Source organism: Drosophila biarmipes, chromosome 2L (assembly GCF_025231255.1).
Source record: "Drosophila biarmipes strain raj3 chromosome 2L, RU_DBia_V1.1, whole genome shotgun sequence".
NCBI lineage: Eukaryota > Metazoa > Arthropoda > Insecta > Diptera > Drosophilidae > Drosophila > Drosophila biarmipes.
The window spans coordinates 16001422-16017267 of record NC_066612.1 but is presented as its reverse complement, the minus strand read 5'-3'; the positions used below and the strand labels follow the sequence as shown (position 1 = coordinate 16017267).

At 40.8% G+C, this 15846-nt stretch overlaps 2 protein-coding genes across 11 annotated transcripts in view; one reads left to right on the top strand and one right to left on the bottom strand.

Annotated features, from left to right (window-relative positions):
- Positions 1 to 15846, top strand: part of LOC108033637 (neural-cadherin) — a 124858-nt gene that overhangs the window by 64942 nt on the left and 44070 nt on the right. For all 10 annotated transcript variants that reach the window (XM_050885448.1, XM_050885446.1, XM_050885444.1 and 7 more), the window contains 3 exons: positions 1012 to 1201; positions 2918 to 3100; positions 4154 to 4340. In XM_050885448.1, coding sequence (XP_050741405.1) covers positions 1012 to 1201; positions 2918 to 3100; positions 4154 to 4340 — 560 coding nt within the window. The remainder of the gene's footprint in view (positions 1 to 1011; positions 1202 to 2917; positions 3101 to 4153; positions 4341 to 15846) is intronic.
- Positions 7420 to 7668, bottom strand: LOC108033237 (uncharacterized). The gene is made up of 2 exons (XM_017107501.1): positions 7600 to 7668; positions 7420 to 7533 (listed from the first exon to the last, which is right to left on the bottom strand). The coding sequence occupies exons 1-2, from the start codon at positions 7666 to 7668 to the stop codon at positions 7420 to 7422; spliced, it is 183 nt and encodes a 60-aa protein (XP_016962990.1).

Here is a 15846-nt window from a genome sequence, read left to right as displayed (position 1 = left end):
AAAATAGTTTAGGCTCTAAGCAAACTGCAAGCGACCTGCAAATACCTTGTGTGCTCGGTGTACAGAAGCAAATGAGTACATCGTTTCGAAACACTTTATTTTAGGTTTCCAACACAATCAATGAAATTAAAATCCACTCACACCAACCAATCACAGAACAACTACAAGACAAAACGAAACCTCCAAGAAAATTTCATGCAATCCACAGATTTCCCAACCATTTTCCCCGCCCACCATCCGCCATGAGTTTTTTGTTCGCAACAATAATTTTTTGTGCCGTTTTTTGTCCTTGGCAACATTTTGCGCAGTCCTGACAGTTTTCATTTATTCTTAAGACCTGTTCTGAAGGCTTTTTTCGCCGCCCTCCTCTGTCAGCTGCAAGTGTTGTCCAGGCTCAAATAATATACATATACCTTATATATACACCGCGTATATACTTTGCTCTTTTTTGCGCCTAATTTGTTTTTCATTATCATGTGCCGAACCCATTCCCGAAACAGCCAGATGGCAATTAGACTTTTTGAAGCCATTTGGCGCGCATTCGGTTCGTTTTTTCGGTTTTCACTTTTTTAACTGCACAAAAGTCGCTTTAACAATTTTTTCTGTACGGATTTTTAAAGCGCACAAAGCAAATTTTGGCCGCACCTAATTTTAGAGCAGGAATTCCATTCATGCGTCGTCTTTTTGTATTTTGTCCTGTCGCATGTGTTTAAAAATTTGACGAAGACGTATTTTTGTGTGTGTGAATGTATGAATGTTTTTTGGAGCAAGAGAAAGTTGGGTATTTTTAGTGAATATATATTTTCCACCTTCTTATACCGTTCTCTTGCTCTGGTTCATATTTTAAATTGATTTTTGATAAACTAAATATTCGTATAACCCTTTAATTTGTAGCCTAAACATAATTTGAAGTAGCAAGTATCTAACAAGAGTGTACTAAAATGATGTAAATTCGGCCTTACTAATATTATCCATTGTTTTACACCTGACCCCCGGCCACATCGTCTGCAGTTCGGGTATCGAAGGCAATCCCACGGTTTTCTATCGACTGATGCCCGGGTCAACGGCCCAAACGAACAAGTTTCACACGTTCTACTTGCAACAAAGACCGGACAATGGCGACACTTGGGCAGACATAAAAGTAAATCATCCGCTGGACTACGAGAGCATCAAGGAGTACAACTTAACCATACGTGTTGAGGTGAGTTGGGAGGGAAAAAGACCCAGCGAATTCAATTTAAAGTTGCCCAATGTTTGCACCCATCTCAGACGGCAGCCGAAAGTTTTCCAGTCGGTCTTAGGCCCAATTAGACATGTATTTGACTTTTGTATTTGAGAATGACTTCCAAATACGCTTGTAATTATTTGATTTGAAAAGTTTTAATTACTTGCGCGAGTTTCCTGCCCGGAAAATGCAAATGCGAGCTCCGGTTCGTTTCGAATTCATTAGAAACTAACTGAGTGAGTGACTGAATGCCGGATTGACTGACTGACAGCTCGCGGCTGAGCGGTAATCAATTGCATTCCCAATCAATGTCAAGTTTTAGCGTTTCCTCATTAGTTTGGCCATTCAGCGAAGGACAAATTGAATGCCAGACTAAATAAACCAATAAACCGCCTGCTGAAATATTAATGGGAATTCCGCCGCCAGCCGCAGTTCATCGTCACAAACTTGCCTAATGAAATGCTGTAAAAATTCAATTGCGAAAAGGTTTCACACGCTTCTGCACACGATGATGTGCAGGTAATTAAATATCACAGGGTTTAGGTTTCATCGCCTGCAAATGGACCGCCAAAGGCTAATGGTCCCTGGTGGGCCTAAAATGGTTCATGGATGGGAAGCGAATTTCCAAATGAATTTAGAAAACAGTTTGCGGTTTTGGGCAAGCCGTGAATGCATACATTTCCGCATATTAGTTTGACAATATATTCGCGTTAATTTTTAATTCACTTTTTTACTCGGTCCTGCGGTGGGCAAACATGTCAAATATATTTTTTGTTTGACCTGCGGTTGGTGCTAAAACTGGTAAATAATTTAGAATTGTAATTCAGCTGCCGGAACAAATTAACGAACACTTTTTTAATATAAACATAGCCTTAAAAAATACAGGAGATGAATAGTAAATAGATTTAGAAGGGTGTTTCTTACATAAAATTAAATTCCATACATTAAATTGCTTTTATAATTGAATGAATCGGGTTTCTAGAAACAGTGTGTAAACTAGAATTAAGCTCTTGCTGGCAGCCAATCAAAGTTCTTGGCCCAAACCCCATGATGGTCAATAACAAGTCTAATTAAGGGCCTGGCAAAACGCATGTGTTTACTCGGGAAATGGAACGAGCATAAAATAAATAATTCATACCGGCACTCCTCTCCATCAGAGTCCTGGCTGCTGTCAACATTAGTGTAAACATGTGCTTATATATATGCGTGCATGTATGAATATCGATTTCGTATGCATTGATTAATAACCTAATGACGCAATGGGAATGCCAAATATTGGGCAAATACAATCTGGACAATCTGGCCGTAAAACAACTAATAAATGACAAGTTGCCTGTGAGATTGGCTGCGTTGATTGATGCCAAGTGTGTAATCAATCATCCGACAAAGGGTGAAACCGCACTTAGCTCGAATACCCGTCAATACAATTAAGGAGAAAAAGGTTTTTATAAGCGAGAGTATTTTTCCCGCGCCTCGAAGGATTTCAATAATTTTTTAATCAGCCAACTTTTATTACAAATTAATATACAAATATTTTGTCAGGCGCAAAAAGCGGCTAGCGGAACTCATTAAACACACTTTTTTGCTTAATTAAAAAACAAACAGCTAGCAGGCCGAAAAAAGTATGAAAAATAAAATATACACCCTTTTTAAATTGGTTTTCCCCACTCTTTTCCGCCTCCCTTTTCGCAGAACAACGGGGCCCAGCAATTGGCATCGGAAGCGACCGTTTACATAATGCTCGAGGATGTTAATGATGAAATACCTTTATTCACGGAACGCGAGCAGGAAACGGTGCTCGAGGGCGAACCGATTGGCACCAAAGTGACACAGGTGAACGCCATCGACAAGGACGGCACATTCCCGAATAATCAGGTGAGCACCAGTAGGAGTACCACCCCCTGAAGAGGAGGGAAATCGGGGGAAATCGGCGGAAATGCCTGCCGATTGCCATAGCAAATTAAAGGGAGAGGAAAAGGGAACTAAGTGGCTGGCCGAAAGGCGAAAAGTGGCAAAATAAACCCGCTTAAATCATTTTCCGGCTTAAAACAGGGCAGCAGTAGGAAGAGGAATCAAACATTCAATAGTTTAATATTCAATTCCCCCTAATAAGGCATCTTAAATTTAATTTCCAAGGCTTGAGAAAATCAGCTTCTCCTAAAACCCTTCATCTGGCCATCCACTTGCACTCAAAGGAGCGCTCTTAAATCCCTTTAAATTACCATTATCATCGCCATCTTCGTGTTTTACCCAGTTTCTGCGTCCAACCAGGGCCTTTCACCACCCCACTTTCACCGACCCTTTCACGCCTTTGTAATTGTTTTTTCGCTCCTTCGCTGACCACGTCCTTCGTCCATTTGGCCATCAGCTGGCAGCTGGCTAATAAATGTCAAAGAGTTAGCATTTTTGCACGCCTTCCAAGTGTGTGCTAAGCCCCTGCTGAGGGACCGGGACGAGGGGGCTCTGGGAGAAAAACTAATGCAAAATGCAGAACGCGGTTGTCCGCGGGCGATGGCTTTGTGATGAAAGGTTGGGGATGGGAGATGGGTCCGGTCTTTCAGACAGAGCCCTCAAGCCGCCCCTGCGATTATAATAACATGGCACTTTGGCGTTGGCCATTCTTTGTTTTTTCTTCTTTTTTTGTGTCCTCAAGCCAAGTAATTTGCATGTACGCGCGAAATGTCCGCACTAATTAGCGTTTTCATTTATAGTCCCGCCTTTCGCCCCAAAAGCGGTCACGGGATTTGATTATCATTATCGTTCCTCTTTAATGTCCGAAGCAGTAATTAAATTTCTCCATTTCCTCACTCTCGCTACCCGATTTAAATTCTTAATTTGTCCTTTTGATGTTGTGTGTGTGTAGCAGAGCCAGGTTTTAATTAACCAGACAATCGGGCAGAAATAAACCAGAGTTTCCGTGTGTTGCAGGTCTACTACTACATTGTCGATTCGCCGCGAAACGAGGGCAAGGAGTTCTTCGAAATCAACCTGCAAAGTGGCGAGATATTCACGAAGACCGTTTTCGACAGGGAGAAGAAGGGCGCCTACGCCCTCGAAGTGGAGGCCCGGGATGGAGCTCCCTCGGCCAGGCCCAATAGCAATGGACCCAATTCAGGTGAGCGATAAATATTGAACTTTCCCCCGGCTAGTTTTGTTGGCCAAAACAAAAACATCAAGGTGAATACGGTGGTCATCGAGCCTGAGAGGGTATAGAAAACCTACTAAATGTAGTACTTTATTACCAGTAAATACTACAAAACGAGATTGATTTAAGTTTATTAGTTATTTAACTTTTCTTCGGTCCTCGCTTTTTAATATAAAATGCTTTTATTATATATGTTCAAGTTTATTTTAATGAGCAGCTAAAATCTAGTGCCATTTCTTCTCATAAGAATAATATAATTCATTAAATCAAAATATTACTCTGAATTTATAGCCTTATATTTATAGCACTTAACAGCCGTGTTATTTGCACAGAAAGAAGCACAAGCAACTTGAAATGAAATGCAATCATGTCTGTTTTTTAAACTTTATATTTATGCAAAGTGGCAAACTTTTATCGGTCCAAGATTGCAAAATGCATAATGTAGTTCAGAGGCGAATTGCCGGGTTCTTGAGTGCCACCGAAATTCGCTACAAATGGCAGCAAATAAATTTAACTAGAAATTCCCCGAAAACCAGAGCGAATTCGCTCTCCAAATATTGACTAGCCCGTCTGTGTGAGTGTGTAAATGTAGCTGTGTGGGTGGGCGTATCTGTGTGTGAGCGGGGGCCGAGTGTGTTTAGTCGAGTGCATTTGGGGCATTTTATTTATGCGGCATGTTGGCCAGGCATTTGCCACATTTGGCGCGGCGGACATCAAAAACATTTTACGCCGCCTGGCCTCCTGAGTTTGAATGGTTAGGCTGGTTGGCAAAATATTTGACATAGGTGCGGATTGTTGACGGGGTTAGAACAGATTGCCGGGATGCCAAGGGAGTCGCGAAACTAAAAGCATTTAAACTGGAAGCGGTTTAAAAGAATTACTTAAGCGAATAAATAAAAGTGCGTGGCAAAGGGATAAATTGCGTGATTTGTGGGCCCCTTTTAAAAACAAAACAACCTAATACAGGGTTCAACTTGAAATTAATTAATGTTTTTAGTAGTTCTAAAATTGATTTAAATAATTCAACAAATATAATTCAAAATAAATAAACTTGCTTCTCCTTTTCTGCAAACTTCTAGTTCATAAATTTATTTTTTTCCGAGTCTAAATGTCTGAAGTGTCATTTTCCAAATTTCATCTGTAACTTTTGGCAGTTAGCATGTTGCTTCTCCTTTCATTTGTTACACATTTCCGTGGGTAAGCCTTGGCGCCATTGTTATTTGCTGTTCATTAAAAATTGCCCCTGAAATGGCAATCAATTTTCTCCGCTCCTCCGCTTTCCACACTGTGGATTTTTGTATTTTCTGGTTTTTGTTGTGCTGCGGCAGTCTGTGAAAATGCTTTTCAATTGTTTAATACGTCACTAAGCCGTACATAAGCTCGTGGCAAATGGAAACAGCGAGAAAATAGACTCGCTAGCGGGCCACATTGAAAATGATGTGCAATCAACATGAGCGGGGCTTTTGGCCATGAAAACGAAAATTAAAAAGTTTCCATGTTTGGAAAAGGAAAGCGAGGCGGGGATACATATATATGTAAATTACAACAGTTGCTTACAAATATTGATATTCATGTTGAGCGAAAAGCTGCGGCAAGGTTTTTGGTTTTTCCAGGGGGCTGGGCGCTTTCCGGTGGCTCATTTTTAAGGCCAGGTTCTGGCAACAGCTTGTGGTTTGGCAATTTCCCCGGCCAAAACCAACAGGCCTGCCCGAGTTGGGATCTTGTTTAGCAAAAGGCAATAAACTATTGTTAAAGGCCTGTACCCTGCGATGATTTGTTTTCCGCTGTTATTTTTTTGTGCCATCGGTTTCGTTTCATTTTCTGCTGATGCAATGCAAAAGTTTTCCGGCTTTTATTTATTGTTTTTAATTGATGTTGGCTTATTTGTTCTTACACGGCCGCAGCAACAAATATTTATGCATTTCCTTTTTGCGGGTGGATACCCAATTGTTTTGACTGAATGAAAAAGCCGAGGCTCTTTGCAGGTATTTACATATGAAATTGAGTGAATTTCAGGCATCAATAGTTGTGCTGCATTCATGGCTCTGATTTGACCCAGAAAAGTCAATGTTGGTCTCCAAAATATTTATCAAAAAGTACGTTTTTTCTAATCTTCTTAGAAATGTGTAAATCCCAAAATAATAAAGTGGTCAAAGGAAAAAGTGGCATACTTTTTCTTCATTTTCATCAAAACCAACTTGAAAAATTAAACATTTTTGTTGAACCACTTACTTTGAGCTATAATTTGTTTGAGCCCATCATGACATTCTCCGACCGTCAGGATAACAAATTGAAAAGGTTTTCTTTGACAATGTTGACTGCTCCAGACTACAGCCAACCTTGTGCTGCGTTTGTGCAATTTGATTTAACTATTTTCTACCAGGATTTTTCTTTGGCGTGGCCTGGGTCTTTGTTCAATTTTGCCTCAATATTTGTCTGTCACTCCTGGCGCTTTGTATTGGCTTCACTTTTAGTTTGTTTTCTTTTTCTTTTCTGATATTTTCATTCGGTTTTCTCCGCTTGCATTTATTATGTCTCGATGTTGCGGCGGTGCTTTGACTGCATTTGTGGACAATTTCGCTTTCCTCGATGGCGGGGAGTTTTTCTCCCGCCCATTGTGCGGTTTCCCTGGATTCCGCTTTGCATTAGTGCCGGCAACTCGTTCTGTTTGGCCTTTGTTATTGTTTGGCTTTGAGCAATTCTCCTTTTCGCCCTGCGACCTTGTGACCCATTTAAATGCCAACCATTTTGCCACAGCTGCGTTTCGGCTTGCATTTTCCGCTCCATTGGCAAACAGACCCGAAGCGAAAAATCATTTGCCTAAATAACAAACATATCTGTTATCCCACACGCACACAGTTGGACGGACCCAAGAATCGCACACAGATGCAGAGGCACTGAGAGAAATTTAGGTTGGGCATGGACAAGATATTGTCATGAAATAAAATATTAAAACCGGTTATCTCTTTAAGAGAGAATAAATGTATAATAATAAAATACCTAAAAGTATAATTTTTTTGTTTTAGGAACTTATTTTTTAAACCTGTGGTCAAGCTATTTCGTTGGCTAGGTTGAACTTAATTCTTTTCCTGTACCCAGTTATCGATGTCTTGTTTTTCCTGGCTGCTTTTCTTGCTTTCCTTTCCGTTTGCTGTTTGGTTATCTGCGGAACGTGCTCTTTTTAGTTATGCATACTTTTAGGCTTAGCAGCCGCCCCTCTGCACGTAGCACATCCTTTTGGCTTCCTGGGGTACAAATGCGCCAACAGGGAAACCAAAGCACCAGACAAACAAAACATGACAAATGTCGGAAAGTTAAATTTTAAGCCTTACTGGGCAGTATGAAAGAGTTACTCAGGAAAATAAGCCCGATGTATAAATATTATTTATATCCGAAGGCCGAAAATTGAGCCACTGCCAGGGGCGAATTAATCCCTTCCTCCTTCGGTTCTCGTAAAAATCGCATTAAATAAAGTAGGCAGAATTTGCATGACATACTCGAGTGAAGGGCCCGGGGCGACCTTAACGATGGCCCAATTGTTACACACATCATAAATTCAAGGAAAATAGAAGAAGGGTCGAGAGTGAGCGAAGTCTCAACCTATTGAGAAACAACACCCTTTCGGGCATAAACGCTTCCCAGGCGGTTGTCTAATTTCTGGGGCGGAAATAAGTGCTCGTAAAAAATGTTCGACCCACACCCACCGAGCATGGCCGCCCCTTTGCCAGAAGAGCAGTTTTAGCAAAGCAGGAGTTCTGAACTTTGCTCTAAATATTCGATAATGCTTTTATGCCACGCATTCGATTTATGACTTTCTGTGAAGGGTCCAACAATTTGTAAATAGTTTGTTTGATTTTTGTTTTTGTTCCTGCCACTTTTAACTTTTTTTGTCGCACATTGCGCATACGCAGTGATGTCATCGAGAGTTGAACAATAAATGGTCGCCGAGTCGAGAATTTCCTTTGCGCTTGGCTCGGCACTCGACGGAACCATTTATCTTGATTGCCGCACTCCATCATTTATGATCGATGCTTGAACTGCGTCCCCTCAGCCAGACATTGACCCCTCGGTTAAAGCCATTAAAAATAGCCTGCGATGACCATCAATATTTGCTGTAAATTGAATCAGTTTGTTAATAATGGAGCTTCATATTTTTTGTTTTCTTTGCAGGTACGTAAGAGGAACTTTGTTTAGTCGTTAGTGAACCAGACTCATATTATGGGATGTGTGGTATGTAAAGGGTTGGGTGTTTACACTTAAATTATAGAGAATGATTTAAGAAATGGAAGCCATGCATTTAACATTTTTAGTAGACCTAAGCCCATAAATACAGACTGCCAGCAATTAGTTAAAAGGCCAGGAGAATAGTCAGATTTTTGTGTACTATATATGTAGGAACCCAGATGCAGTCTAGATAGAGATGCACTGTTAATATTGGCCCGACAATGCCAAACAATTTGTCAAAAGCAAACCAAAAGAGAGATGAAGTGGAAAAGAAAAATATATGTATCTGGAAAGGGTGTGTGTGGCGAAGAAATCATGAAAAATGGCATTTCCGCATTGCCAACTTCATTTCCGCTTTTCCTTCCGAACGGTCAGAGTGGCAACAAGTCAACATGTTGGCCAAAGTGGCAGCTGCATTTACCATTGAAGAGCTGACAACGTCTTGAGAAATGCCCCAAACGAGACGCTAAAATAAGATAGAAGCTACAAAATGCAGAGGGTGGGGTGGGCCAAAGTAAACGCAAATATGTACTTTTCGACCATTAAACAAAGCTGCCGGCACTTGGGCCAATTTGCAACGTTTTCTGGTTAGCCGCGGATAAACAAGGGGAACTACTCAAACTTCGCTTTAATTTGCATAAATCGCCTTAAATTCCGGAAAGCATATTTAAAGACGTGCCAACAACGGCCCAAAAATAGACCCACTGCAGCAATTTTGCGCCGACTTGAGTCAATTGCGCTTTCTAGAGCAATAAATCTTAGAGATTATTTTAATTTCATGCAAACTATTTCAAGCTGAGCTGCGTCGAGATGCCTGTCAACAACTTTTGCGACTCGAGACCAGCAGCAGCAACAAAAGATAGCGAAAAGTTGCCGAACCTTCGCAAAAACTTAAATCCTGCGAACTCTCGCTATCGGAAAACGAGGTTAAAATCCACACACTCAGATGTGAAAATAACATGTTAGTTTCGGGAAACTAACAGACTTGGGGAAAATGTTACTCGTTGGGATCCAAAAATGTGGGAGAAAAACTCAACAGAGTTCTCGAAAATATCCGAAAGCAAGTGGACTCGTATTAGGGGACATATTGTGAGCTTGAGGTGGAAGGTATGTACGTAACTAACATGATTCCCTGTCTATACAAAAATGTAAAACTAAAGCATACAATCCACATTCCCCCATGGACTAATTCCATATTAACAGAAATATAATTTTACATTTTTGAAAAGAGAAAATAATTTTACCCAAAACTTTTAATTAGATTTAACTTCAACTTTTCTTTCAACATAATTTACAACTTGCAATACCCCAATCATATTAAAATAATTCGATGCATTAACAGGCTTTCGAAATGCCTTAAATTCGAGTCCTGTTAACGCTTCGTAGAGAATCCTTCTCCATTTTTCTCTCTCTTCTCGAAAACTCTCTCCTCTGTGTGGACTCCATTAAACCCACTTCGTGAGCAGTCCTCGAATCCTTTTAACAGTGCCGGCTTTTTGGCAGGTCTTTGAACCTGCTCAACACACCCAGCTCCTGGCTGCCCCTGTGTGCGTGCTTGCGTCTGTGTGAATGGGGAAGGACTCTTAACATCCTGCCACTGCTGTTCATGGCGTTTTTCGAGGACGCTTCTGAGCATGTTGAGCAGCCATCGAGGCGAACGCAATGAAATGCACCTCATATATAGAGTAAGGGTGCTGTTTGCTTGCCATCAAAAATGCGAATCCGTTGAATGGGAGTCCCGAGTGCTGTTTGATGACCAATTTTAATGCAATACTTCGTGACCTTGACACTTATCAAGCGGCGCTCCCTTTGGCGGTGGTTCAAGTTGATCAAGTATCAGGGTTTCATGGTGGATGAACAAAGAGTTTCAGGCACATTTTAATTGATTTGTGATATGTGGCTTAAGCCATACTTTTTATGCTTTTCCCTGTGAAAGGAGCCCTGACAGAAGCCCCAAAGTATTAGCTTTAAACTGGTTTACGGACACAAACGACCTGCCCCAATTGTGGGCGTACTCGCGCCCACTTGACTTGATATTTATGGTGCCGCACTTAGGGTCCACTTTTCAATAAACTGCTTAGTCGCACTCGCAGGCCACAACAGCAGCGAAAGCATCGCAGAATCTGCTCCTCCATTCGGTGATTTATAAGTGCGGTCTGGGCACCCGCCACCCCTTTTCGCCGCCGCCCCTGCATGCATCTTGTTGCTATCAAAGTGCAAATAAATTACCGGCAGTGGGGGAAGAACTGCCCTTTTGGCATGATGCTAGCCAGGGGCACAGGATAGGGGAGAAATTCAGTTGGCTGGCTAAGCGTTTTCTGATGAGACAGCTTACCTGTGCACTAAGGCGAGAAATCTGTACAGAATTAAAGTCAACCTTGTCGTTTTGCATTGTGTGGAAGTTTAAAAACAGAAAGCACAATAAAAACAAGCAAACAAAACATTTGTTAAATCAATCAATTTTTTGAAAGAATGGTTAAATTGTTTGCCCAACAGTTCAACAGCGCCTTCTATATCGAACTGCAGGCCGGACATTAATCTGCTTCACTGCCTTCATGGCACTTGTTTTGCCGCAACAAAGGCCAATCGTTTAATTAACATTCGCCCAGTAAGGACATTTTTTTAATGCCACAAAATGCAGGTATTTCGATACTGGCATCTTGGCCAGGAACAATGCTCGGTATTTGCTTGTGGCCAAATGGCCATTAACTGGCCTTGTCATTCACTTTGAGGTCGTTGTTGTCGTTGTGTCGACGCTTTCAAACGTAAATGACACGTGTCAAAAGTCAGGGGCAGCCACCGTACTACAGAATGTGCCACGCCCACGCGGACAACTTTAATTGCCTACGAAAAGTCCAAGACCTTTCGGCTTTGAGTGGGTGCCAGAAAATCAGGTTAGAACGGCCAGAGTGGCCGAAAGAGTGTTTCGGTCTCGTTTTGGCCAATATTTCCTTTGAAGATTAACGTCGCACCCAAGCAGCTTGGCACCTTTTCCAAGCCAAATGATTAATGACATCAATTTCAGGGCGAAATTCGGGTGGGGAAAGTGTTTTCCTCCCCCCCTGTCCAGTCGTGGGCAGCTCTCCTCTTGATGGAAATCTACTTGTTGGCGCCAGTTTTTCAGCCAATCAAATTTGTCGAAGGGAAAAGCTTGGCCAACTGATTTATATCCCCAGTCCAGGGCATTAATGATTGCCCAGATTACGATGATTGCGATTAAGTTTTGCATGCATAAATCATGCCGAAAGCCAAGGTGTTAAAAGTTCTTTTGCTTGTTTTTAGCCATAAAAATATAAAAAAAGGTGTCACCAAAGTTATACTGAAAATAGCTCTTGAAAGTTCTTCTAAAATTATACAAATCTGTGCTCTAGATTTATGCAATATTAAAGCATCTCATTCAAAAGCTATGGTTGAGTATGAGTAAAATAATCTTTTGGCAGGTGGCATCCCGCTCTGAAAAATGTCAAACGCAAATGCATGAAAGGAAATATCTGGCAAATTAGTGGGTCGCAGAGCCGGGACCAGGCAACTTCAGGTGGCTGGCTTTTAACCCTTCCGGCTGCAATATTGAAAGCCCGAAAGCGATACAGGAGGCGCCCCAATGACGTTGGCCGTTTGTCGACATTTGTCACGTGCAGTGACAGTTCGTGGGGCGGCGGATGTGGGCTGGATGCCGGTTTGTTTGGGAATTTGTGTGCAGCGTTTGATTGAAAAGCGTTGCGACAGTCGCTCCGCCACGTTGCAACGCCTAACCCCAAAAGGAATGGCAAAACCCCTGCATATATTGGTGGGGAAAAGTTCGTGGCATTCTGCACATAGCGGCTCTCAATCAAGCCAGCCAGTCAATCAACCAGTCAGTCACTCATGCATTCAATTATCCAATTCAATTCATTTGAACACGCGTGCACTCGAAATTATTGCGCAAGCGGCTTTTGTTGAAACAGCCTGATGAGCAGTACCAAATTGAAGAGCACACAGAGCAGGAAAAATAATAATGAAATGTTTCCCATCCCGATTTGCATTGAGAACGGAAAAGGGTGAATTGTAAGTTTATTTAAGAGTTCTATAACATCAACCGGTTTTTGGCTTTGTTTATTAAGAGTTTTGGAATAAATTGCCAGCAATTAAAATCAGATTCAGTTTTGAATGTTCCCCCTTATCGCTTCTCAAAATGAAATACTAAACGTCAATAAAACTGAAATAATTTGGCAAAGTGCTCAAACCCAAATTGTAACACAAATGCGAATTATTCGGCACATATGGGTAATTAGAACTGCAAGCACCGCAACAAAAATGCGAAAATCGTAGAGGAAAATAAAATCCAAAAGTGGAAACTGGGCGGTTAGCTATACACATGTTAGTTATTTAAATAACCCAACTTAGTTGCATAGTTTGGTTTGGGCCACAAAAACTGCACTTCACCTAGTATATGTTCAGCCATGAAAAAACAGGTCAGCAACAAATATTGCGTATACGCCGTCTGTACCGAAAAGCGTTTAATTGATTTTTTTGTCAAAAAAGCAAATAAAAACCAAAGGTAAAAGGCACAAAAATGTGATAGCCGAACAGGGACTTGTTTTGAATGGGTTAAGAGATAAAGTACAACCCGGATTTATTTGATGAACGTTGAGTGAACACATTCAATGCTAATAAAATGCGGTCAGATTGAATTTTTAGGCAGTTTAAATATTTTACAGGTTGTGGCTGAAGTTCTTTTAAATCGCTTTAACTTTTGAACAAAATCAAAAACTTTCCAAACTTACATGTGAGTGGGAGCTTTCCCGCACTCTCCTGCATGGTTTTTTGCATTTTCTGGCCTGAGGCTGTCGTCGCTGAGCCAAAACGCATAAAGTGTCAACTTTATCATGAGACCGCAGCCAACTTGCTCCCCCGTTTCCCTTTTCCCATTTCCATTTCCCTTTTTTCTATTTTCCCGCCCACTCTGCTCACCTTATGTGGGGTGGAGAAAATATTACCGGAGCGTGCACATTTCACACATTTATCGGCTGAGGTCAGGAGTGACCAAAAGTCCCTGGCCCTTTGCTAACAGAGTATTTCAAAGCCAAGCTGCCTAGGAGCTTGCAATAAGAAAAAATACAGAATATGTAAGAGAAAGCACCCTGCTGTATTAAAAAATTCTCTAGAAAATGTGAGTCACTAAAGTTAAACCAATGTCAGTGCTCTATTAGGGAGTATGTGAGGAAACGCTACCAGTCATATCAGTCAATAGGAATATAAGGAACACATATTGCTCCTGACTAGGCCATGTATGTATCTCCTTGGGCACAAGAAACCCAATTTGCTTGCCATTCACCAGCAACAACTGAAAAAAGTGTCAATGTAAAATCTAACAATTTAATTAAAAACTTTATGGCAACATGTCACTCGATTTCCTCGCTTCTCCTCCAGCTAGCACTAACAAAAAAAAACAAGGAAAAATACTTCATAACTTCTGTGGCTGACAATTGTGGCCGGGGGGGAGGCGAGGGAAAAAGAAAATGGGGAGGAGTGGAAAATATTTTCATGTAACCAATAAAAGCATAAAGTAGACCAAGTTCTGGAGCAATGAGAGTGGAAATGGAGATGGAGACGGAGCTTCCCTTGATATATTGTCATAAACGTTGACGAAAGGCAAACATAGGAATCACAAGCTGGAAAATCATCATCGTGAAAGCAAAACAAAAAGCCAGACGACACACATACACAGTCGCAGCTGCTGTTGACAGTGGGAAATCACATGAAAACAACATGTCGCCGACTTTTCGAGGGGGGCTGGAAAAGTGGGTGGGTGGTTTTTGAATGGCTAAGCCCACCCACTTTAGAGACTTGAAAAAGTTTCCAAACACTCGATACGGCCCAGGAAAAAAGACAATACAAAGTTTTCACATATTTTACTTACAATTAAATCCAATTGCTACAGCAAAGGCTGGCATCTCCCGGCGGTGGGTAATGATTTATGATTCTTCACCGAGCTCAGAGCGCGTAAATTATGAAAATCCACTTAAACTTGCGCCGCGGATAACCGCCAAGGAAAAGGGGCTAACGAAGCAAAACAAAAGTCGCAACAAGGCTAGACGCTTTTCTTTTTCTTGTCCTCAGTTGTTTGCCACTCTTATAATTGCTCCACTTTTTTCCGGCTGTGTTGGCATTTTTCTTGGCCCCAGTTTGTGCAGAGTAAGCTGCTTCGGACTCAAAACACCTCAGACAATTGCAAGATTAGATGAAAAGGCGAATATTTATACATAAATATAGATTACAAAATGAAGCTAACCACTCACCTTTTAATAATAACTTTTTAAAAATATAGACCTTTTAATTCAAGAATTGGCAATTCACATAATATTAAGCCAAACGAGCAAGAATCAGGGAAAACAAATATTCTTCTTGTACGTCTTATATGCAAATTTTTTGATGTTCATCAAAAAAATGAAACAAACAAGACACCAGTGGAAGTACATTATGAAGGTACTTTTGGAGCGCTGTTGTTTGTTTTTTATTACCCCAATTAGTTATGAAAATGTGCTCTTAATTGCGCCTGTAATTAACTCTAATGAATTTTAATTGTTCCACCGCGTACCATGATGCAAATATAATTTAATCAAAGCCGACTGCAAAATATGGCGAGCATTCTGGTTGATTGCTGTCTGCCCGTTTGTTTATTTGTCAGCAGCTGTCATTGCATGTGGTTTTCGTCAAAACTTTTCACACAGGTTTGTAATTGCAGCATAGGTATCCCAGGGGTTTGAGTGTCAGTCACTGGCTAAAGCGAAATAATGAATACAATTTTGCTTTAATTAGTTTTTGAGCGCTATTTAAATATTAAATAATAACAACTATTGGTCACATAACCAAGAAAAGTGCTAGAAAGGTACAACAAAAGTTGCAGAAAGTATCGATTGCAATACCAATTAGAAGTTTTCTTGGCTTTCTTCTTCTTTTGAATCCGAAGCGGAAATGATTTTATTGCACTTTTTGATTTATTCGCCTCGAAGTTGCAGACAAAAATGTGTTAAAAAAGGAAAGAAAAACTAGTTCAATAAATCACGAATGCAATAAGTAATTGTAATTTTGAATAAAAGTATTTAAAAAATGTTATTTTAATAGTAAATAATATTTATAATGTGCTAATAAATGTTAAATATTCACAATAATTAATGCCATGTTGACAGGAGATTCATTAAAAATCACCTCCTTTGTCATTCCATTTCTCGGGACTAATAAATTTCACATGCAGAAAGCTGTCGCCCACAAA